General features: G+C 35.8%; 1 protein-coding gene across 8 annotated transcripts in view; it reads left to right on the top strand.

Annotated features, from left to right (window-relative positions):
• The window catches only part of LOC115222941 (phospholipid-transporting ATPase ID), a 227,749-nt gene that overhangs the window by 191,452 nt on the left and 13,136 nt on the right, over positions 1 to 23,161 (top strand). For all 8 annotated transcript variants that reach the window (XM_036500574.1, XM_036500572.1, XM_036500571.1 and 5 more), the window contains 10 exons: positions 1,898 to 1,980; positions 7,363 to 7,610; positions 10,993 to 11,228; positions 13,235 to 13,397; positions 14,571 to 14,660; positions 15,500 to 15,665; positions 17,894 to 17,970; positions 20,772 to 20,873; positions 21,552 to 21,671; positions 22,314 to 22,411. In XM_036500574.1, coding sequence (XP_036356467.1) covers positions 1,898 to 1,980; positions 7,363 to 7,610; positions 10,993 to 11,228; positions 13,235 to 13,397; positions 14,571 to 14,660; positions 15,500 to 15,665; positions 17,894 to 17,970; positions 20,772 to 20,873; positions 21,552 to 21,671; positions 22,314 to 22,411 — 1,383 coding nt within the window. The remainder of the gene's footprint in view (positions 1 to 1,897; positions 1,981 to 7,362; positions 7,611 to 10,992; positions 11,229 to 13,234; positions 13,398 to 14,570; positions 14,661 to 15,499; positions 15,666 to 17,893; positions 17,971 to 20,771; positions 20,874 to 21,551; positions 21,672 to 22,313; positions 22,412 to 23,161) is intronic.

Genomic DNA, 23,161 nt, shown 5'->3' on the forward strand with positions numbered 1-23,161 from the left:
TCAGTAGAAAATCCTTCGAATTCTGACTCGCTGCTTGATATAATGAAATTCGTATCCATTTTTTGTCAGAATTACAAATTTTGAAAACACAATAGGAACAAATTTCGGAAAAAAATCTCCCAAAATTCACGGAATTAAAATTACACTTTGATTATTGTACAAAACTGTAGTTGAACTGTTTACGAAGTATAATACGTGTTTTCACGAATGTACTGAAGAGATTTGCTCTGATATTCTCATTTAAATATGAATAGGTAAATTCGGGTGGCTTTGGGCGGTTTGGTCTCATAAACCAAAATTTTTTTTGGGCGGCTTTGGGCGGTTTGGTAACGAAAGGGTTAAATGCCTAAATACTTTTTCTCCAGCCATAAAGCAGTAAAGATTTTGTTATATTTCCTTTGTTACTGGAAGCTTTTTATTGTTTTATTAAAGACATAACAACATGGTTTGTTGTCATAAGTGTTTTATGGCTGGATACTCAGTATTTTTCTGTTGTTAACCATTCATCTCGCGTGTGCACAGTCGCAAATGTTCAGTCATCTGAGTGAAGCAAACATTGCAAAATTTAATTTTTAAACTTAGTATTCCACTATTATTACATGTATCTATAAGTGGTTGGTTTATTAAACATAGTAGTCTAATATTGATGCATATATCTATAAGTGGTTTTTGTTTACAGAATTCTCTTTTCAATAATGTTATATACATTTTTCTGTTTTACTGTCATTCTTGTTTAGACCAAGCTTGACATTGACTGAGCTAGCCTGGGATGAAAGATTTCCCAGCTGTAGTTTTACCCATCTTTGTACATAACTAAGGCTATGTTACCCAATGTTAAAAACAATAGGAGAGAGTTGGGCTCTGTTTCTAACTGGTGGAGTCACCAATATATATATGTCTTTACTACCCACAAGGGGCTAAACATAGAGGGGACAAACAAAGACAGACAAATGGATTGTCAATTACATCGACCCTAGTGCGTAACTGGTACTTAATTTATCGACCCTGAAAGGATGAAAGGCAAAGTCGACCTCGGCGGAATTTGAACCCAGAACGTAATGGCAGACGAAATACAGCTACGCATTTCGCCCAGCGTGCTAACGTTTCTGCCAGCTCGCCGCCTTAAATATCACTAATATCTATTTCTTTATTACCCACAAGGGGCTAAACACAGAGGGGACAAACAAGGACAGACATAGGTATTAAGTTGATTACATCGACCCCAGTGCGTAACTGGTACTTAATTTATCGACCCCGAAAGAATGAAAGGCAAAGTTGACCTCGGCGGAATTTGAACTCAGGACGTAGCAACAGACTAAATACCTATTTCTTTACTACCCACAAGGGGCTTTTACATAATTCCTAACTGTAGCCCAAAGATTGGCCCATCAAAGAAAAAAATGTATTTTCCACTAACATAGCACAACACCAAAGATGGAATACACACCATTATATCCTTCATTAGTTAGGATGCTCTCCTCTTTCCAATAAGTCAAGCTGTAATTGAGACTGCTGGGTATGATACAGAAAAATTGTCCAAACTGAATGCTCTTTATATTTAGGTGAAGGACCACTTAATAGAAAAATATACAGAAACTTGAGCTGACACATTAGTACTTGTTAAATACACTCTCAAGGATACATTAGGATTTAGTATTTATTACACATGATAGTGATATGATAACTATTGGCTGTAGTCATGGAATCATTATTGTATAGTGTATAGTTTTACTACATTACATAAATACTGCTATTTCCATTCTAGCTCTATACTAACAACGCTGTTTTATGACTAATGCACTTACACTTAGGTAATAGTTTAATATTGTACTTCATTTACTACTTTATTTGTGGAAATCTTTTATTTATTTATTTATTTATTTATTTTTATATTCAGGGAAACAAACTTGAAAGTGCGGCAAGCTCTTATTGAGACTGCTGAAATGGGTGATGATCTAGAGCAGTTGTCCAAATTGAATGGTAAATTTTTTAATTGTTATCTAATGTGAACATTCATCAGGTTTTTTTTTTAATAATTCAGCCTCACAGAAAAACTTCTAGCTTCTCTCTTCCTTTGCTAGGTTCTGTAGTAATAAAATATTTCTGTGTTTGTCATCAGTGTGATACAGAAATTCAGGCAAAAATTTTTTTGAAATTGGGACAAGCAAACCAAAATCTAACCTTATAATCTGTGCCAGAAAAATGTCAAAGGATGGTAAACCTGAAACATGATGTAAAAAAATTCAAGTAAAGGATTCCTCAAAAATACAGATATGCTGACCAGAAAAGTACAACCAAAAAAGAGCACCATGTCCTAATCCAAGTTATGAATGTGGGGCATACATTTCAGAAAAGACTGTCTATTTAAAAATCAAAAATGTTACAATTGCAAAAGAATTAGTCACAAGAGTTTACACTGCAGAACAAAATTATGAAGATCAAGCATTAAAAATTCTACAGTGCTCTCAGCAGAAACAAAAGTCAACTCCCAAATAAGAAAGTTTATACACGTAAAATTTATACATGTATACAGGCGCAGGAGTGGTTGTGTGGTAAGTAGCTTGTTTACCAACCACATGGTTCTGGGTTCAGTCCCACTGCGTGGCACCTTGGGCAAGTGTCTTCTACTATAGCCTTGGGTCAACCAAAGCCTTGTGAGTGGATTTGGTAGATGGAAACTGAAAGAAGCCCGTCGTATATATGTGTATATATATATATATATATATATATATATTATATATATATATATGCGTGTGTGTGTTTGTCCCCCTAGCATTGCTTGACAACCGATGCTGGTGTGTTTATTTCCCCGTTACTTAGCGGTTTGGCAAAAGAGACTGATAGAATAAGTACTGGGCTTACAAAAGAATAAGTCTCGGGGTCGAGTTGCTCGATTAAATGTGGTGCTCCAGCATGGCCGCAGTCAAATGACTGAAACAAGTAAAAGAGTAAAAATGAATGGAATACATATTAAACTTCAATAGGATACTGGAAATGATATTTCGATAATAAATCTGGACACATGGAAGAAAATAAGGAAACCTATGTTGAGAAAAACAGCAAAATTTGCTTGTAGCATGGCAGGTGACAAATTATATTTCATAGGCGAAATGTGGACTAATGTCACATTTTGAGGGAAAACATACAAGGCAAAAGTCATCATTGTTAAAAATGCAATCAGTCTATTTGGTACCAATTGGTTAGAATTATTCGATTTATGGGTCCTCCCCATAAATCTCTATTGTAAAAACATAAATGGTTGTCCTTCTAATAATAATTCATCTGAAGAGTTAAAGAGAAAAAAATGTTTCTGCAAGTACTCTCAGACAAACTAGGTCTATGCACAAAGAAGGAAGCATGTTTTGAATTAGATGATAACATTACACCTGTGTTCAAGCCTAATAGGATAGTGCCATTTCTGGCAATAAAGCAAGTGGGTGATGAGTTGGACAGATTGGTAAAAACGGAATCATTGAAAGAATCGATTATGTGAAATGGTAAGCTCCAACTGTATGTATAAAAAAGAAAAATAACAAAATTAAGTTGTGTGCTGATTTTTTTGACTGGTTTAAATGACTGCTTAAAAACGAACCATTATCCACTACCAACCCTAGAAGATATTTTTACAAAACTAAATGGAGGAAAAATATTTTCAAAGCTTGATCTGTCTGATGCATATCTACAAATCAAAGTAGATAAAAAATGCTCAGAGCTGTTAATAGTCAACATTCACAGAGGTCTATACAAATACAGTACAATACCTTTTGGACTGATGCTAGCACCTGCAATATTGTGGTTGGGAAGCAAACATCTTGCACCTATGCCTATGAATACATATGAAATTTCAGTTTCATCCTGATAAAGCTGAACTATGACCAAAAACACTCCAATTGTGACCACAACAAGTTTTAGTGGGTATATAGGACTATGTGGAGGCGCATGGCTTAGTGGTTAGGGTGTCCGCATCGTGATTGTAAGATTGTGGTTTCGATTCCTGGACTGTGTGACGCATTGAGTTCTTGAGCAAAACACTCCATTTCATGTTGCTCCAGTTCACTCAGCTGGCAAAAATGAGTAACGCTGCGATGGACTGGCGTCTCGTCCAGCTGGGGAACTCATGCACCATTGAAACTGGGAAACCGGGCCCATGAACCTGGCTAGGCTTTAAAAGGGTGCATATATAGGACTATATTATTCAATGTATCCTTTCCTTATTTAAGACATTAGGGAGTGATTTGAGTGAGATTTGGCTGTTATTTCTAACAGATTGAATGACTATATAGAGGCTCCCTTGTTGACTATTTGAGTAATGTGTTAATGTTCATTGTTCTTTGATTATATTTATTACTTGGCTGAATGTTTATATGTGTAGCCAGATGTCAATGCTCCCCTTATTAGTCATCTGTTGATACTGCCAGCATATGTTGAGATGTGGCCATCAATTAATACAACTGTTATTATTCATTCTTGAGTAATATGGTAACCTCATAGGCCATTGTTACACATTTTTTTTTTGTTTAGCACTAAATTAATTGATCAAAGGTTTTCCACCTGTGACCATCCAACCAATTTTGGATGGGATATAATGTACCCCAAACAACATTAGCCAAAATTTCTTTCCTTTTCTAGGAGATTTGGTTGCTATTTCTGGCAGGTCAGGATTCCATGTAGAAACTTCTCCATTGGTACTTCTTAAAAAGATCTTGTTTGCTTTTAGCTCAACATTTGTTGATGTTATAAATCTCTCTATATATAAATGGCAAAATGTCTGTGTGTGTGTGTTCTTTATACAAATCCACAATTTTTCAGTTAGAGGGCTCGCACTTTCTATGGTCATTCAAAACCGTCCAAGGGTGGTCGTGCACATCTTTACATTTCCCCGGTCACCTCGCAAAGCCATTAAAAAATCAGTAGAAGTGACTTTTTTGTGAATTTTCTATCCAAAATCCAATCAAAATGCCCAAAACTTGATACGCCAATTGAATGCCAGCTAGCTGTATGTGATTGGTCGGAGATTTGGACAGTACTCGCATATATGTGCACACGCACGCAGCTGTATATGCTGGGTCATAGTGCTTAGTATTGGATATTAGCTTAACCCTTTAGCATTCAAATTAATCCATGAACTATAATGCTTATTTATCCACATTGTTTCATATTAATCATGCATTATCTCATACCTCTGTGATTTTGATGATGTGATTGTTTATGTTTACAATGACATTGTAGGGTATGTGTGAGAGGCTAGATCTAACCAGTTTGAATATAAAACAGATCAAATACTTGGGCTGGACATGGCTTGTTTGAATTCTAAAGGGTTAAGCTTCTGTAGGGTTTTACCTAGGGAAAATATGGTCCGGGAGAGATTTCCAGAAGCTTGTAGTCCTGGGGTAGAATTAATTTTTTAGATCACTCTTTGGGATATTTTTCACAGTGTTTTACATTTGAGAGCGTCATGGGAGATCATCTGTGGTGAAATCTAGTTGCTGTTGACTAAAAGCTTTATTTGTGTTTATTCATATTAAGAAGAGTGTTTAATAGGATAGTTTGTTGGCCTATGGTAGATGTAGAGGAAGAGGCTAGCAGACAACTCAAGTTGGTAGATAACAAGGCCTCTGGTGTAATATGAGAAAAGTCTGAGTGCCAAGAGAAGTGTGCATTGAAGGCACTGAGGATAATGACTTCATGGAGATGTAGGTTCAGATAAAGATCCTGAGGGTAGGATATGAAGTTACTGAACATTTGTTCATGGTTAAGATATATTTGACCCTTTCATTACCAATCCGGCCAAAACCGGCTCTGGCTCTGTAGTACAAATGTCTTGTTTTCATAAGTTTTGCATTAAAATCTTCCACCAAACCTTAGTCGCAGTTTATGTTCCTAACACTAGCTTAATGATAACAAAGTTATTTCACTAAATTCTTTGTTATATCTAAAATAATTGAATGAAACAGAGAGCATCTCAAAATAAATACAGTAATGAAAGGGTTAAAGAACAGTAAAGACAGATGAAGCTAGTGGAATGGGGAAGAGATGCTTTGTTGCTTTGCTCCAGATCAGTTCTGATTATGTAGGCCTATAATCAAAGGCATTTTAATCATGACCATTCTGTCCTTTTTTTTGTGTGTATATGTGGGGTGAAGTGGGGAGGAGCATCTGGGACTACATCATCTAATAGGTCTTAAACTGTTTTGAAGAGAACTGTGTGTGATTTCTATTTCTAGCATTTAGAGTAATTATGTATAGACTCCTGTGCTGACTCTTGGTATGCTATGCTAGTCAAATATAATAATAATAATAATGAAATTATTGTATACAGTGCCCTGGTGCACCACAACTTGTCAAAAGTGCGTATAAAGCATATGCAGTAATGTACAAATGTCTGGAAAGCGAACAGTGTATGAGTCAGATACATGCTTGTGTGTGTATGGAGGAAAGAAAATCAGGTGTAGTGTTGGTGAATCTCAGGAAGCATGGAAGTTTTGAAGGATGCAGTGCTCCGACAACAAACAACTGATGCCAAATGGGTAAAATTTGGACTGTAGATTTTGTTGTAATTTTATTTCCCAAGTCGAAATAAAAGAGGGAGCTATAGAAATATGTGAAAGCAATGACATTCAGCATCTTTTGCTATAGGCTGTTGGGTTTATGTTACACATTTGGAAAATCTCTTCTCTTGTTTTGAAAGTGTTATTTTTTATATTTCATTTTTTGTATTTGTCTGAATAGTATGGTCTTTAAAAATTTGAATGTATGTATTCTTTTACTCTTTTAGTCATTTGATTGTGGCCATGCTGGAACACCACCTTTAGTTGAACAAATCGATCCCAGGACTTATTTTATCAGTCACTAGTACTTACTCTGTCGGTCACTTTTGCTGAACCGCTGAGTTACAGGGACGTAAACACGTCAACATTTGTTGTCAAGTGATGGTGGCGGGGACAAACACAGACATACAAATATATATATATATATATATATATATATATATTATATATATATATATTATATATATAATATATATATACACGACAGGCTTCTTTCAGTTTACATCTACCAAATCCCCTTACAAGGCTTTGGTTGGCCTGAGGATATAGTAGAAGACACTTGCCTAAGGTGCCACGCAGTGGGACTGAACCTGGGACCATGTGGTTGGAAAGCAAGCTTCTTACCACACAACAGTGTTGTTTCTCTGAATTAGATTTTAGTAATTTGCTACCTTTTCAGAATTAGCCACATAGAAACTTTAGAAACTTTAGCTAGTTTGTTGGTAACCCAACACCTAAAATTCAATTCAAAACATTTCTGCTTTATTATATTAATTCTTTTTTTTCTTTTTTTATTTTTACATTTGTTTTCCAGTTGAGCTTGTTTGTGAAGCTCCAAATAATCGTTTAAATAAGTTTCAAGGAACCATGAAGTGGAAAGACCAGAATTTTGCTTTAGACAACAACCACATTCTTTTGAGGGGATGTGTGCTACGTAATACAAGATGGTGTTATGGCGTGGTTGTTTTTGCTGGCTGTGATACCAAGCTCATGATGAACAGTGGTAAATCTGTCTTTAAACGCACACACATTGATCGTCTTATGAATGTTCTCATTGTAGGGGTAAGTTTGTATTTTATGCCAAACATTGTCTTTATTTTTAATTCTTTTAATCATCATCATCGTTTAATGTCCGCTTTCCATGCTATCATAAGTTGGACGATTTTGACTGAGGGCTGGCGAACCAGATGGCTGCACCAGGCTCCAATCTTGATCTGGCAGAGTTTCTACAGCTGGATGCCCTTCCTAATGCCAACCACTCCGAGAGTGTAATGGGTGCTTTTTACTGGCAGTACTGGCAATGACTTCACTCGAATCTTTTTACACATGCCACCAGCACAGACGCCAGTAAGGCGACATTGGTAACGATCATGCTTGAATGGTGCCCTTTTACGTGCCACCGGTACAGAAGCCAGTTGGCTGCTCTGGCAACGATCATGCTCGGATGGTGCTCTTGGCACCCTACTAGCACGGGCACAAATGCCAGTAAGGTGACGCTGGTAATGATCACACTCGAATGGTGCCCTTTTATGTGCCACTGGCATGGAAGCCAGTTAGCCGCTCTGTCAACGATCACACTCGTATGGGGCTCTTTGCACCCTGCTAGCACGGATGCCAAGATTAATTATAATTATTTTCCATTACTATCATGCTGCTGACACTCTCTCATTTTTTAATTTTGATTCAGTTATACCGCATTCTTTGCAATATCTAGTTTTTTTTTTATTGCAGAGTGAAAGGGGAGATATTGTGATAGAGTGAAAAATGAGGTTTTGTTTTCAGTGGGTTACATGAATCCACGAATTTGAAGAGTTATTTAGCTTAGGTCATCTCTGATTAAGCAGATCAAGCTTTTGGACTGTGATAATACCATTTACATTAATATACAGAACCTCATTATCCAATGTAACCTTTCTTTTTTAATATGTTCTGTTGTTATTTGAGGGAATTTGGTTGTTATTTCTAGCAAGATTCAAGTGCATAGAGTCGTCTTCATTGATTCAAAATTTGATAAGTCTGTGTATATTTAAGATTTGTTGCAGTGGCAAATTTTCTGAAACAGATCCATATTGTTGTGGTGGGTGAGTGAGCAGTTTAGTATAAGCAACAGGCACCAGAACTGTAAAATGCCTGATTTCAGTTACCTTGGATTCATCATCATCATCGTTTAACGTCCGCTTTCCATGCTAGCATGGGTTGGACGATTTGACTGAGGACTGGTAAACCAGATGGCTGCACCAGACTCCAATCTTGATCTGGCAGAGTTTCTACAGGTAGTGGGTGCTTTTATGTGCCAACGGCACGAGGGCCAGTCAGGCGGTACTGGCAACGGCCACGAAAATATCTTTTTTTTTTTTCTACATGTTACCTGCACACTGGCACAAGTGCCAGTAAGGCGACGCTGGTAACGATCACACTCGAATGGTGCTTTTTACGTGCCACCAGCACGAACACCAGTTAGCCGCTCTGGCAACGATCACGCTTGGATGGTGCTCTTAATGTTCCAATAGCACGGATGCCAGTCATCGAATTTGATTTAGTTTGTTTTAACCATTAGGACTGAAGCTATGCTGGAATACTGCAGCCTTCTTTTAGATATATTCTGGAAAAGATTGTGCTTCGATAAGCTTTTGAAGTTTTTGTTGTCGTTGCTTTTCTTTGTGCGAATTGGTGAATAAAGCTTCTCAGTTAATTGATTTCTTACATATAAGTTGATATGTGAGAGACAACGAAATTGTGTGATATTCAACTTGAAATAATAATAATAATGATGAACTTATTGGATACAATGCCCAAGTGCTCAATGGCTTGTCAGAAAAGGGTAAAAGATGTGTTGAAGTTTAGGATATCCATTATTACTTGAACCCTTTGAAAGCAATAAATTGAGCAAACAAATCCCATTAATGCCAAGTCTCCCACAGATATTTCTAAACTCAGTAAATTCTGTTATTTTAAAAGAAATTGCTAAAACATTCAGTAAGATCCATTCTGTCTTTTGAATAAAAGGAATGGTACTTCCTTTTGAATATTGTGTTACTAAAATACCAAGACTTCTCAGAACAGTTTACTTCTCAGGACACAACATCTGACCCTATGCTTCTTACTTGATTCTATTATGGACCCCTCTAGAACCTACTAAAATACAAACTGACTGGATAAATCATTTTAACAGTGTATCTCATAGTGAATATGGTTATAAATGAAGGCTTGAATTGGGTTAAAGTCCCCTTGAATGGAAAAATGCTAAAGGCTGTCTGTGGAATTCATACCACACATTTTTGTATCCATGAATGTATAGTTGGAAAAGAGCAACATTTCCAAACTGCTGTACTGTTCTCCATATAGTAAGGCAGTGCATGCACTGTAGTCTTCCATGATATATGGTACTTGTAGAATAACAGATCTATGGATTATATGTAAAACAATAGATGTGTGATCGTTTGACTGACTACTTTTGTGCCATAGGTTATGCTTTATTGGAGTTGACTTGTGGCTAAGTAATAACACTTACACCCACACATTCTCATATATTATGTAAAGCCAAGTCAATATTTCATTACTCAGTACAGGTCTACTTTGACAGTATTCAAGTGACCCAGCAGACAAATTCCAATTAGCCAGAACCTTTGCTAAGCTATCAGTTTTCCAACCAGTTAACACCACAAATTTAAGATTATTCAATCTTCTAGAATTGTACTTATTCAACCTGACAACCCTTTTATTCTCATGAATCCCCATTTGAACTGAATTCCCTTAATTCTACTGATCAAAGTTTGCTATTTCCTTTGCTCCAGTATTCATGTCAATTCTTTCTATTGTAAACAGTTCATAGCTAAATTGGTGACTCCCGAAATGTGAAATAATTAAAAGGGGTGATGAGAATAAATTTTGGAAGAATAACTGTGGTACTATCTTATTACCAGTGTAAAATTTATAAGGGAGAAGTGAGGGAGTACGCTCTATAAATTTTGGATTAAGCAAAAATTACTAATTTCTTAAATCGTGATACTTCAAATTGTAATCTTGGTTGCTGATGAGATAATAATATACTAAAAAGCTTTCACTTTCACTTAGCAATACTTTTTAAAACTATTTTATTCTAAACTAGACATATTCTTTGGCTATCTAGGAATATCAGTGACTTAAAATCCCGAAACTAGTCCGAGCGTATCACTCAGGCTTGCAAGGAAGGGATGGCTTCCTTTTGCAAATACTTCAAGGGCACTGAAATGGTGTCTAAAGCCAGCTGGAGACGATGATCTCTTGGGGCTATAAAGCTACAGTAACACCCCCTCCCCTATGTGGTTAGCCATGTTAAGATGGCTTCTATACTTTACATTACCGAGCGATTACTGTTTTAATCTCATTCTGAGATTTAATAATGCTTACCATTTTTTTGTTATATCATTATGTTATCTAAATATATTAAATGTTTTCTTTATAGATCTTTGGCTTCCTTATGTCGATGTGTCTCATATGTACAGTTGCATGTGGTGTATGGGAAACTGTTACTGGGTACCGATTTCAAACTTATCTGCCATGGGAAAGATTTGTTCCAGGATCTACAATTGGGGACAAACAAGATTCAAAGACAAGAGGAGCAACAATAATTGCTGTTTTAGTATTTCTCTCCTATATCATTATTTTAAACACTGTGGTGCCAATATCACTTTATGTCAGGTAGGTGCCATATGTTTACTTTTATATTTCTCTGTATGTATAAGATGTTCCCTTCTTTAGACAACCCATTTATTGTCAGATAGACAAAGCAACTGCTTTTCATTTTCTTTGAATCATCAAATTATATTCTGTAGAATTGAATTACATACTGTGAACTAACAAAGCATTCATAGATTTTTAAAGTGCAGCTACTTAAATATTGGATACTATTTTCTGTTTTTGAGGGAGTGATCAGAGAATTTCATATCCATGGCAACAATATGTACATAATAATAGTCTAACGTATTGGAAGAGGAGAGTTTGGAATGAGTTTTATTGTATGTATATTGTGTATAGAAAGGAGTAAAAATAAACAGAAAATATGGAGATCTTCACTGCACTACCACTGGGGGTTGTTGGCAGTATTCTTTACTTGTACTATTACAAGTAAACCACTTGGATTATTGGGTTTGTGGAGTTTTATTAAACAAAGAACTTTGCCCAAGGGAATGGCTTAAGCTATCTGCCTAGCTATCTCAGATGAGTCTGTAGTGAGGCAATTTAATGCTACTTTTACTAAGGATTGCCAAAGTGGGCTACAAGTTGCAGATTGTTCCTTTTCATGATTTCACGCTATTATTGAAAGATAAGAATTGTATTGAATATCATAAAAAATTACTAAGTAAATTAGAACTAACTTACCAGCAACCTATGTACATCGTCATCATCATTATAACATCCACTTTCCCTTGCATTGAGGCAGATTTTCTATGGCTGGATAGTCTTCTTGTTACCAACTGACACTTGTTTCTAAGTAAGGTAATATTTCCCTATGGTTGATCGTGTTTCATGGAAGATTGAGACCAAATTACACTGCTTGTATGGTCGTAACACTCATTTACAACTATCATGTAATGTCAAGAGAAGGAAATAAAAAAAAAACACAAACAACCCTCCCCACTGCAAGCGTATGCACAACTAGCTTTGGTTTCTATCTGCTAAATCCACTCTGAAGGCTTTGGTCAACCTGAGGCTATAGTAGAAGGTACTTGTTCGAAGTTCCTTGCAGTGGACTGAATCTAGAACCAGGTAATTGGGAAATGAGCTTCTTAACCTACATAGCTATATCTGTAAGTGTGTGTGTGTGTGTGTTCATTTTGGACTATTTTCTGAACATTTTGTGCTACTTGTGGAATGATCTGGTAACATCATCATCATCGTCATTATCATCATCATTTAACGTCTGCTTTCCATGCTAGCATGGGTTAGACGATTTGACTGAGGTCTTGCGAACCAGACTCCAATCTGATCTGGCAGAGTTTCTACAGCTGGATGCCCTTCCTAACACCAACCACTCCTAGAGTGTAGTGGGTGCTTTTACGTGCCACCGGCATGAGGGCCAGTCTGGTGGTACTGGCAATGGCCACTATTTGACATGTTTTGACTGTTTAGCTGATTCAAAGTATTAGCAACGTCATTATTGATAATAACATCTCTGATGTCATTATTGATAATGATGTTTAAGGCAGCAAACTGGCAGAATAGTTAGCATGCCAGACAAAATACTTAGTGGCATTTCATTCGTCTTTATATTTTGAGTTCAAAATCTGCTGGGGTCGACTTTGCCTTTCATCCTTTTGGGATTGATAAAATAAGTACCAGTTGAACACTGGGGTCAATGTAGTCAACTTAACACCTACTGCTAAATTGCTGGCTTTGTGCCAAAATTTGAAACAATTATTGATAATAATGTCAGGAAAATAAATTCCATGACAACTGCTCCTACGTCAGGGGAAGTAACTATTCTCTGCAGCTTTGAAATTTTACATTCACCAGAAATGAGCCTTGTCATCATTGTGTGTGTGTTTTACAATGGCAGCAATTACACAAGTGTGTATATTGACAAGTAGAATTGTTCATTTTACGTGTCAATTTTTTTTGTCAATTTCCCGATGAGACATGCAAAAAATTGCGTAGTCTATGTATTCTTTATTATTTTCTGTTTTCCTTTTTTCTTTTTAATTCAGTGTGGAGATGATCCGATTTGCTCACAGTTTAATGATCAATTGGGATGTAAAGATGTATTATGAGAAAGCTGACACACCAGCTAAATGTCGCACAACAACTCTGAATGAAGAACTTGGTCAGATTGAGTATATCTTTTCTGATAAAACAGGTACACTAACCCAGGTGAGTAACAAAATAGCAGGAATATTGTTGATTTCTTTTTTTCAAATGCAATGTTTGTGCAGGCTGGTCATACTTTAATAAAACAAAAATACAAGGATTCAGATCATACAGTGAATTTTTGAAACCTCATGTTATCTATTTTTCATTGTATTTAAATCACGATAAGGGTGAAAAAAATTGAATATTAATTAATAACATCAATTTAAAACACCAAGTGGCCTAGCGAAAAAAACTGGGATGCAGTAAAAATTATTAATACAAGTAATAAGAGAGAGACCACATGTGGTCACTCTAACGTTATTTTTCATTTGTCCTGCCCGATTATATTCTTGGCGTGTTGAATTAATGCTTGAGAAGAATTTTTTAGTGGTGGATTCCCTTTGCGGATCTATTTCTAGCGTTAGAGTGACCACATGTGGTCTCTCTCTTATTACTTGTATTTTTCATTGTAGGTAAGAAACAGCGGTCACTTTTTTATAGTCAAATATTCTTTTCTACTCTAGGCACAAGGTCTGAAATTTTTGGAGAGGGGGACAGTCGATTAGATCGACTGCAGTATGCAAACTGGTACTTAGTTTATTTGACCCCAAAAGGATGAAAGGCAAAGTTGACTTTGGCAGAATTTGAACTCAGAACATAGACAGACAAAATGCCACTAAACATTTTGTCTGGTGTGCTAACGTTTTTGCCAACTCGCCGCCTTTTATAGTCAAATATTAAGAATTAGTGTGTCTACTAAATTTTAGTTCCTGTAAACTATGCTAGCATTTAATTTCAAATTGTTTTCAATTTTGCAAAAATCAAGGGAAAATGACTGTGTAATACTACAGTTTTAATCCCAGTCAAACATTGGGAAAAGGCAAAATAAAATGATAATGAATTTTAGTGTAGTTACTGTAATATAGTCTTATATAAGTCATTTTATTTTAGCCACAAATATTTCTGTGTTAAGTATTGTGCATAGACATATATCATCACTTTTACATACACACATACATATTTGTGCATTACTATGTTTAAAAGAAAGGTAAAGGAACTTTAATATTTCTCAAATTATCTCTAAGCTGAGTAAAGAAGTTATGAAATAAAACACTGCACATATTTTTATCAAACTGTGTCCAGTTTTCCCTCATTGATCTTTATTGTTTTCTTATATTTTCTTATTGTTATTAGAACATCATGACCTTCAACAAATGTTCCATTGATGGAAAATATTACGGGGATTATGTCAATGAACCTGGTAAAAATCTTGATGTGGGTGAGGTAAGTTATATTCAGTTTCTTTGAGAAATAATTATTGAGAAACATTTGGTGACAAGTCTAAGCAATTAAAGTAAATTTTAATACATTATTTGCACAAATAGATAATAATTATAATACAAACATTGAAATTTTATTATGAAAATGATTCTTTAAAAATGTAAAATCTATTATCATTGGATAAGGAACTTATGTGTGATGAGTTATACTTTTATTGAGTTATGATCAGAGAATGTCTGATAATATATATATATATATATATATCCTCTGTTTAGTTCTTATGCAAAGAAAATCATCATTCATCATTTAACGTCCACTTTCCATGCTAGCATGAGTTGGATGATTTGACTGAGGTCTGGCGAACCAAACTTCAATCTGATCTGGCAGAGTTTCTACAGCTGGATGCCCTTCCTAATGCCAACCACTCCGAGAGTGTAGTGGGTGCTTTTACGTGCCACCGGCACGAGGGCCAGTTTGGTGGAACTGGCAACGTCCACGTCCAAATGGTGCTTTTTATGTGCCACCTACACAGGAGCCAGTCCAGCAACACTGATGATGACTTTGCAAAAACCTATATTAAAGGAAATCAGAGTGTGGAAGAAAGACATTTGGTATGATGTAAATAGGTATTTCTTGAGCTAGACATTCACTTTAAGTGGAGAAGCATTGATATAGTCCATGAGAAATTCGTTAAGAAATAGAAGAGAATAAAGAGAGAAAAGCAACAGACAAAATATCTATTTGTATATCCATATACTGAACTTCAGTCTATGTCTATCATGTAATTTGCGTATATGCCATTTAATCTAGTGGTTTACTGAGAACCATTCTTTCATTTCCAGAGAGGCCCAAGAATTGATCTATCACAGAACCAATATGCCGAGAAATCCTTCATGTTTAGTGATTACCGTCTCATTGAAGAGATACGCAGGAACAACCCCAAAGTTTGGCGGTTTTTCAGGCTATTGGCACTATGTCACACTGTGATGCCAGAAATGAAAGAAACTGGTTAGTAATTAGTTAAATTTTTATTTACTTACTTATTAAAACTTTTGATGTTGAAATGTAATTTTCTTCCAAAGATGTAGCATTTAAGATATATAACTTATGATTTAGTATTTCTAGATTCTTCTGTCTTATAGAGCCCAATGATATTGATATTAGAAATGGTAATTTGCATTCCATGAAGCAAAATAAATCTTCATATTCTGCAAGTTATATTGCTGTGTATATTTGACCTAGACAACTTGATAGATAAACTGCTTTGTAGTGAGTTATGTCCCTTCACATTTTGAGTTAAAATCCATGGCAGTCAGCTTTGTACTTCATCTTGTCAGATTTTATAAAAGAAAAAGGTACCAGACAAATACTGTAGTCTATTCAGAAATTTTTCATTATTACTTTTAATGTTGCAAGACCTGGATCTCAATTTATTGAATCAGCAAGTCTTTGGGTTCCTAGTTTAGACCCACTTCACTTCACTTATGAATCTCTACTAGACTCTTATTACTTAGGTTTGAAGCCTCATTAAACAAATTCTTATTGAAAGTTACATTAACTAAGTAGATAAAAATCATATTACCTGTTTCTGATCTATAACTCTGTTGTTGTTGTTGTTGTTTAACTCCAGGACATTTCTAATCAAAGAGACTGTTGATGAAAGGTCTTGCAGCTATGATCATTCTGTCTTGTTGTGAGTGTATCTTGGATTACATTATCCACTGTATCTTACCTTCTGTAATAAGGAGTGTGTAGATTACTGTGGTTTCAACAACATTGGAGTTGGTAAAAAATAAACATAAGTTAATGATGTAAGGAAAATGAAGAAAAACAGTTCGATGAGTAGCTTTCTGTAATGATATTTTTTTTCAAAAATGGTAATTTTCAGAATTTCTTTCAAAGAACATCTCATGACATGTATATATTCATTTTCCCCTTTCGCCAGCGCCGCCTCGATTGGCCTCCGTGCCGGTGGCACGTAAAAAGCACCAACCAATCGTGGCCGTTTGCCAGCCTCGCCTGGCACCTGTGCCGGTGGCACGTACAAAGCACCCACTACACTCATGGAGTGGTTGGCATTAGGAAAGGCATCCAGCTGTAGAAACACTGCCAGATCAGACTGGAGCCTGGTGCAGCCTCCTGGCTTCCCAGACCCCAGTTGAACCGTCCAACCCATGCTAGCATGGAAAGCGGTCGCTAAATGATGATGATGATGATGACTGGTAGTGACATTCTTCAAGAAGGAAGTAATGGTGTGCTTCAGGTCACTAGGGGTTAGTTTTACGTGCCCTCCCTTGTCTACTGTTTCCAAGTCCCTACTTTTCTAACTTTTAGCTATTCTAGATTTCACAATTCCCACTAAAAGAAATAAACGTTTGTCTCCTTCCATAAAAGAAAGGATCTTTTCCCTCTTGCTAACAATGATAACTTTAGGACAATAAAGAAGCTGAAAGAAATAGAATGATACATTCCATTAACCTTCATGCAAAGAATATGTCATTAAAATCAAGAAAGTTAGAAGCAAAAAAGATAGCTCCCTGAATGTTTCCCCATCTTGTTATGATCTCCTCTACTGCTAATTAGATTTCTTAGGTAACAGAAGTTTCATGCATTTGTCTCTGTTCTTCAATTTTATCACTTTTAATGTCACTATTACATCCTGTAAAGCAGTGGGTATTAGGAGAATTAGAAAGTCGTAAAAACCAAACCAAAAATTTAAATGTGTGAATGAGACCTGATCTTCCAATCTATCCACAAGAGCAGTAAATAAAAATAAACTGTCCAATCCATGTCAACATGCAAAGCAGGATCAAAACAATGATGATAATTCCATTTTAATCTGAAGACATCAAACTAAACATTTCTAATCCGTTTTTTCAAGAACTGCATTCCACTGAAACTTCCTATTCCTGCTCATCTGGTTGAGCTTGCTTAGAGTTTCTATTTATTTCTACTTCTCCACTAATTTCACTGGCAGTTCAATTATGTTGGTGACAAATTTCTTTGTTGTGTGGAGGAAATTTCAAATTTTTTGTTCATTGGTTCCTAATTTCAACTGAATTTTGGTTGATATTCCAGCTAAATTGTAGTAATTCCAAGTTACCTCATTTTACATAGTCCAGAACAGCCTAAAATGTCTGTTGGCCTTGCATCTTCTCTTTAGTTTAAGTCATAAAGATATTCAAATGTAATGTCTTCTCTTTGTAAGAATGCTTTTAAATTTATATTTTTGTTAGGTTTGGAATATCAAGCCCAGTCTCCTGATGAGAATGCCCTTGTATCTGCTGCCCGAAATTTTGGTTTTGTATTCACGGTAAATTTTTCATTTCAATGTGAAGAGATATTAAAAACTAGCTGAATAGCCTGTTGTTGTTGGGCAATGCTTACAATAGAATAGGTCTCTTGATCAGGACAGATTTACTCTTTTACTTGTTTCAGTCATTTGACTGCGGCCATGCTGGAGCACCGCCTTTAGTCGAACAACTCGACCCCGGGACTTATTCATTGTAAGCCCAGTACTTATTCTATCGGTCTCCTTTGCCAAACCACTGTGACGGGGACATAAACACACCAGCATCAGTTGTCAAGCAATGCTAGGGGACAAACACAGACACACAGACACACACGCACACACATATATATATACATATATACGACGGGCTTCTTTCAGTTTCCGTCTACCAAATCCACTCACAAGGCTTTGGTCGGCCCGAGGCTATAGTAGAAGACACTTGCCCAAGGTGCCATGCAGTGGGACTGAACCTGGAACCATGTGGTTGGTAAGCAAGCTACTTACCACACAGCCACTCTTGTGTAATTTTTCGCAAAAAAACTTTATTGAGGACTTTTTCCTTTTTAAATTATTTACATGTCTGTTTGACCGCTTCACATGACATTATTCATTAAAACTTATTAAAACTTTAGAAGTTCTTACAACTTTGGTCATTGTAATGCTTTGCTTTCTTTTGTTTAATAAAAATATCACAAAATGAAAGCAAAATCATTACAGAGGAATTTTTATTAAACAAAAGAAAGCAAAGCATTTACAATGACCAAAGTTGTAAGAACTTCTGTAGTTTTAATAAGTTTTAATGACTAATGTCATGTGAAACGGTCAAACAGACATGTAAATAAATTAAAAAGGAAAAAATCCTCAACAAAGTTTTTTGCAAAAAATTGCACAAATCTCTCCAGATCAAGAGGCCTATTCCATTGTAAACATTTAACAAATAAATATTTCTTTGGGATATATAGATGGCTCATTTTGTAAGGGGAGTCATAAAAATCAAATCAACCCTTGTATTTATATATTGTCAATCCTAAAGGTTACGAGTCAGAATCAATGTTTTAATGCACACGTTTCCATGCTTGCATGGGTTGGACAGAATTTATTGAGGTGGATTTTCTCTATCCAGACACCTTTCTTGTTAACCATCACCTGTTTCTAAGTAAGGTAATATTTCCTCATAACCAGACATATTTTTGTGGAAGATTAGAAATGAAGAACACAGCTTGCATGATGCTGACACTTGGTTATGACTCCCATGTAATATCAAGGCTAGGTGACAGTAACACACATACATATATGTATATACATACACACACTCGATGCACATGTGCACGCACACACACACACACACACACAAAACAGGCTTCTTTCATTTTCTATCTGCCAAATACATTCACTAGTCTTTGAGACTATAGTAGAAGACACTTACCCAAGGTGACTGAACCTAACGGGACTGGATCTAAAACCATGTGCTTGGGTAACCTTGGTGTACTTGTGTACTTAGTATTATGCAAAATAGCTTGGTAAACTTTTTAATAGCTTTGTAAATAACAAATAACCATAGAATTTGTGCAGAAAAGAAATTAGAAATTTGCTTGAATTTTTCTGAAAAATATTTCCCAGATGAACCAACTTCACGGCAGGAGGTGCAGATGAGGGCAGCTGCATCAAACTCATGCACCAAATGTCAATTGCTAAAAAGCATTCGTGAAGTAAAATTATGTAGCAACACTGAATGGCGGTGCCCCAGCATGGCCACAGCTTGTGAGCTGAAACTAGATAAAATGAAAATGACTGAAGATTTATTGAATAGACAAACTGTAATTTTCAACATCTGTTACAAATGCAAATGAATATTCAATAGACATAAAACAATATATGTAATTTCGATCTTTTGTATATGTGCAAAGTTTTGAATATATATATTTGTCAGGTGTATGGCTCAGTGGTTAGAGTGTTAGGCTCACATTCATGAGGTTGTGAGTTTGATTCCCAGACTGGGCTGTGTGTTGTGCTCTTGAGCAAGACACTTTATTTCATATTGCTCCAGTTCACTCAGCTATAGAAAAGAGTTGCGATGTCACTAGTGCCAAGCTGTTTTGACCTAACATTGGTGGTATGGAGAGGGGAAACTGGTATGCATGGGTGACTGCTGGTTGTCCATAAACAACCTTGCCTGGACTTGTGCCACGGTGGATAACTTTCTAGGTGCAATCTCATTGTCATTCATGACCAAAGAGGGTCTTTACCTTTAATGCACAAGTTAAATATGTTTGGCTGTTTGGTTGTTGATGAATGTAATTGTGATCTGATGCTAATAAAAGCATAGTGTACATATAAATATGATAAACACTCTATCTATCTCAATGTGTTATATATGCAACATTCATTCTTATATATTTATATATTTTTATATGATGTTTATATATTTATTTATTACTATATTTTTAAACGCCGGACTTTGTATCAGTTCTGTAGATATAAATGAATATATGAATATATGTATGTGTTTGATCTTTCTGTGGATTTTGTAATGTTCCTTTAGTTGCTGCTCACGTTGCATCCCCTCGGATTAATAAGTGTATACAGGTCATTTGAGCAATACAATTCCAGTCTGTTATATATTTTGAGTGTTGTTGTCACTAGTGATCTCAAGATATAACTTTGCATTTTGTAATTTATAGAGAAAGGATTAATGTCCTGCAAAATTATAATATTTGTTATTGTGAAATACTTGCTGATATTGCTGCCTCTCCTTGATTTCTGAGTTTATTAATGCTTACTGTGTTGGCTTAAAGACAAAATTTCTCTTATTTTTTTTTCAGTCTCGTACTCCAAACACTATTACTATTGAAGTGAATGGTACCGAGGAAACCTATGAACTGCTGTGTATCCTAGATTTCAACAACGTTAGAAAAAGAATGTCTGTAAGTTGTCATAGGTTTATTTTTGTTACTGCTTTTAATTGTAACTGTGAATTTACTCAAGTGGAATCATCATCATCATCATCATCGTTTAACGTCTGCTTTCCATGCTAGCATGGGTTGGACGGTTCGACTGGGGCCTGGGAAGCCAGGAGGCTGCACCAGGCCCAGTCTGATCTGGCAGTGTTTCTACAGCTGGATGCCCTTCCTAACACCAACCACTCCGTGAGTGTAGTGGGTGCTTTCTACATGCCACCAGCATGGTGCCAGGCGAGGCTGGCAACGGCCCCATTCGGATGGTTCTTTTACATGCCACCGGCACTGGTATCACAACTACAATTTCCATTGATTTTTGAGCAATTTCGATTTAGATTTCGATTTCACTTGCCTCCTCAGGTCTTCGCAAGCAGAGTTTTGTGTCCTAAGAAGGAAAGGAATGCATATTGATGTCTATTGTATGTAGCATAAACTGATATGATTATATCTGGAATGTGTGAAAGTGTAGCATATGTAAAATGACTGTTAAATTATAATAGTGGTTTGAAATTGACCCAGTGTGATGAACAAATATTAAACTTCCATGTAAAATATTTTCTATTTTAATACCCTTTCTATTAACTTGGATTAAATAGTAATACTATAATGGTCTACTTTCTCTCTGGCTATATTTCTTTTCTGCAGGTGATAGTTCAGAAAGATGGTGTTATACAGCTGCTTTGTAAAGGTGCCGACACATTGGTGTTTACACTGCTCTCTCCAGAATCAAACAATCTCAAGGAACTGACTGTAGAACACTTAAATGTAAGTTGATAGCTAAAGCGAGGGTAATTATTTTCTAGTATGTTCATATTAAAACAAAATTATCGGATCTTTTCGGTTTGAACGGCAGTTTTTAACATAATTTCTAGGTAACTAAAAGATTTTAAACTTCGTATACTGGTAGAATGTGTTTATAAAACATCTTTTTCTCTTGGCTTCATTGAGAAAATTCTATAGTTTGTAAGATATTTGTTGTTTTTTTTCTTCAATTTCTGCAATTTCAACCAATCGATGATGTCCATTGAGTTGAAAAGCATTCTGTGCCGTATGAATATGTCCCTCGTTTAAGAAACAGATTGGGTTTATTTACATTTGTGAAGAAAAAAAGATACCCTTCCCTCACCCCTAACTCTAACCCTAAAAGAAATTGAAATGCAATAGATCGATTTTAGGGTCATAATTATGGGTGACAATTTCATATGACACCGCTAGAAAAAATTGCCGTTCAAACTGAAAAGATCCAAATTATCTTGTGTGCAGTTTCATATATGCTTTTCGTTTCATTTATATATGCCATTATAATGCATCTGTGTAATTTTTATTTGTTTACATATCATTTATAACTTTACTTTTATTTAATTAAACTGCATATTTAATAAAAAAGAAACATATTCATTTTTGTAGCAATTCGCCCAAGATGGTTTGCGAACATTGTGCCTTGCTGCAAAAGAAATTGAACCTCAAGTTTATGCTGACTGGAAGAAGCGACATCATGAAGCCAGGTATTTAGTTTTATTATGACAAAATTTATTGAAACAAGCATACTGAATATCAAGAAGACACTGAATCTTTAAGTTAGGTGTGTCTTACTTCAAAATTGTAAGCTTAAGGAAAAATGTTGCAAGTCACAGTAAGATTTCAAGTAAAGTAAATAAACTCTAAAAAAGTCTATAATTTTCATTTATGAGGCATTATATTTCACCACAGTTACCACCACCATTACTACTACTACTACTACTACTACTTTCATTGAATGAGAGAGCAGTGCATGCCATCAAAGTGACACTGGGGTAAAATATACGAAGCCCAGTATACCCATTATTCATCATCATCATCATCGTTTAACGTCCACTTTCCATGCTAGCATGGGTTGGACGATTTTGACTGAGGGCTGGCAAACCAGAAGGCTGCACCAGGCTCCAATCTTGATTTAGCAGAGTTTCTATAGCTGAATGCCCTTCCCAACGCCAACCACTCTGAGAGTTTAGTGGGTGCTTTTTACGTGCCACCGGCACGGGGGCTAGTCAGGCGGTACTGGCAATGACCTCGCTCGAATCCTTTTACACATGCCACTGGCACAGGTGCCAGTAAGGCGACATTGGTAACGATCACGCTCGAATGGTGCGAATTATTATTATTATTATTATTATTATTATTATTATTATTATTATTATCATTACTACTATTATTATTATTATTTAACAAATATTATTTGTAAATGATAAGTCTTTAAGAGGCCAGTTATTGGTTCA

The sequence above is a fragment of the Octopus sinensis genome, linkage group LG2 (assembly GCF_006345805.1).
Source record: "Octopus sinensis linkage group LG2, ASM634580v1, whole genome shotgun sequence".
NCBI lineage: Eukaryota > Metazoa > Mollusca > Cephalopoda > Octopoda > Octopodidae > Octopus > Octopus sinensis.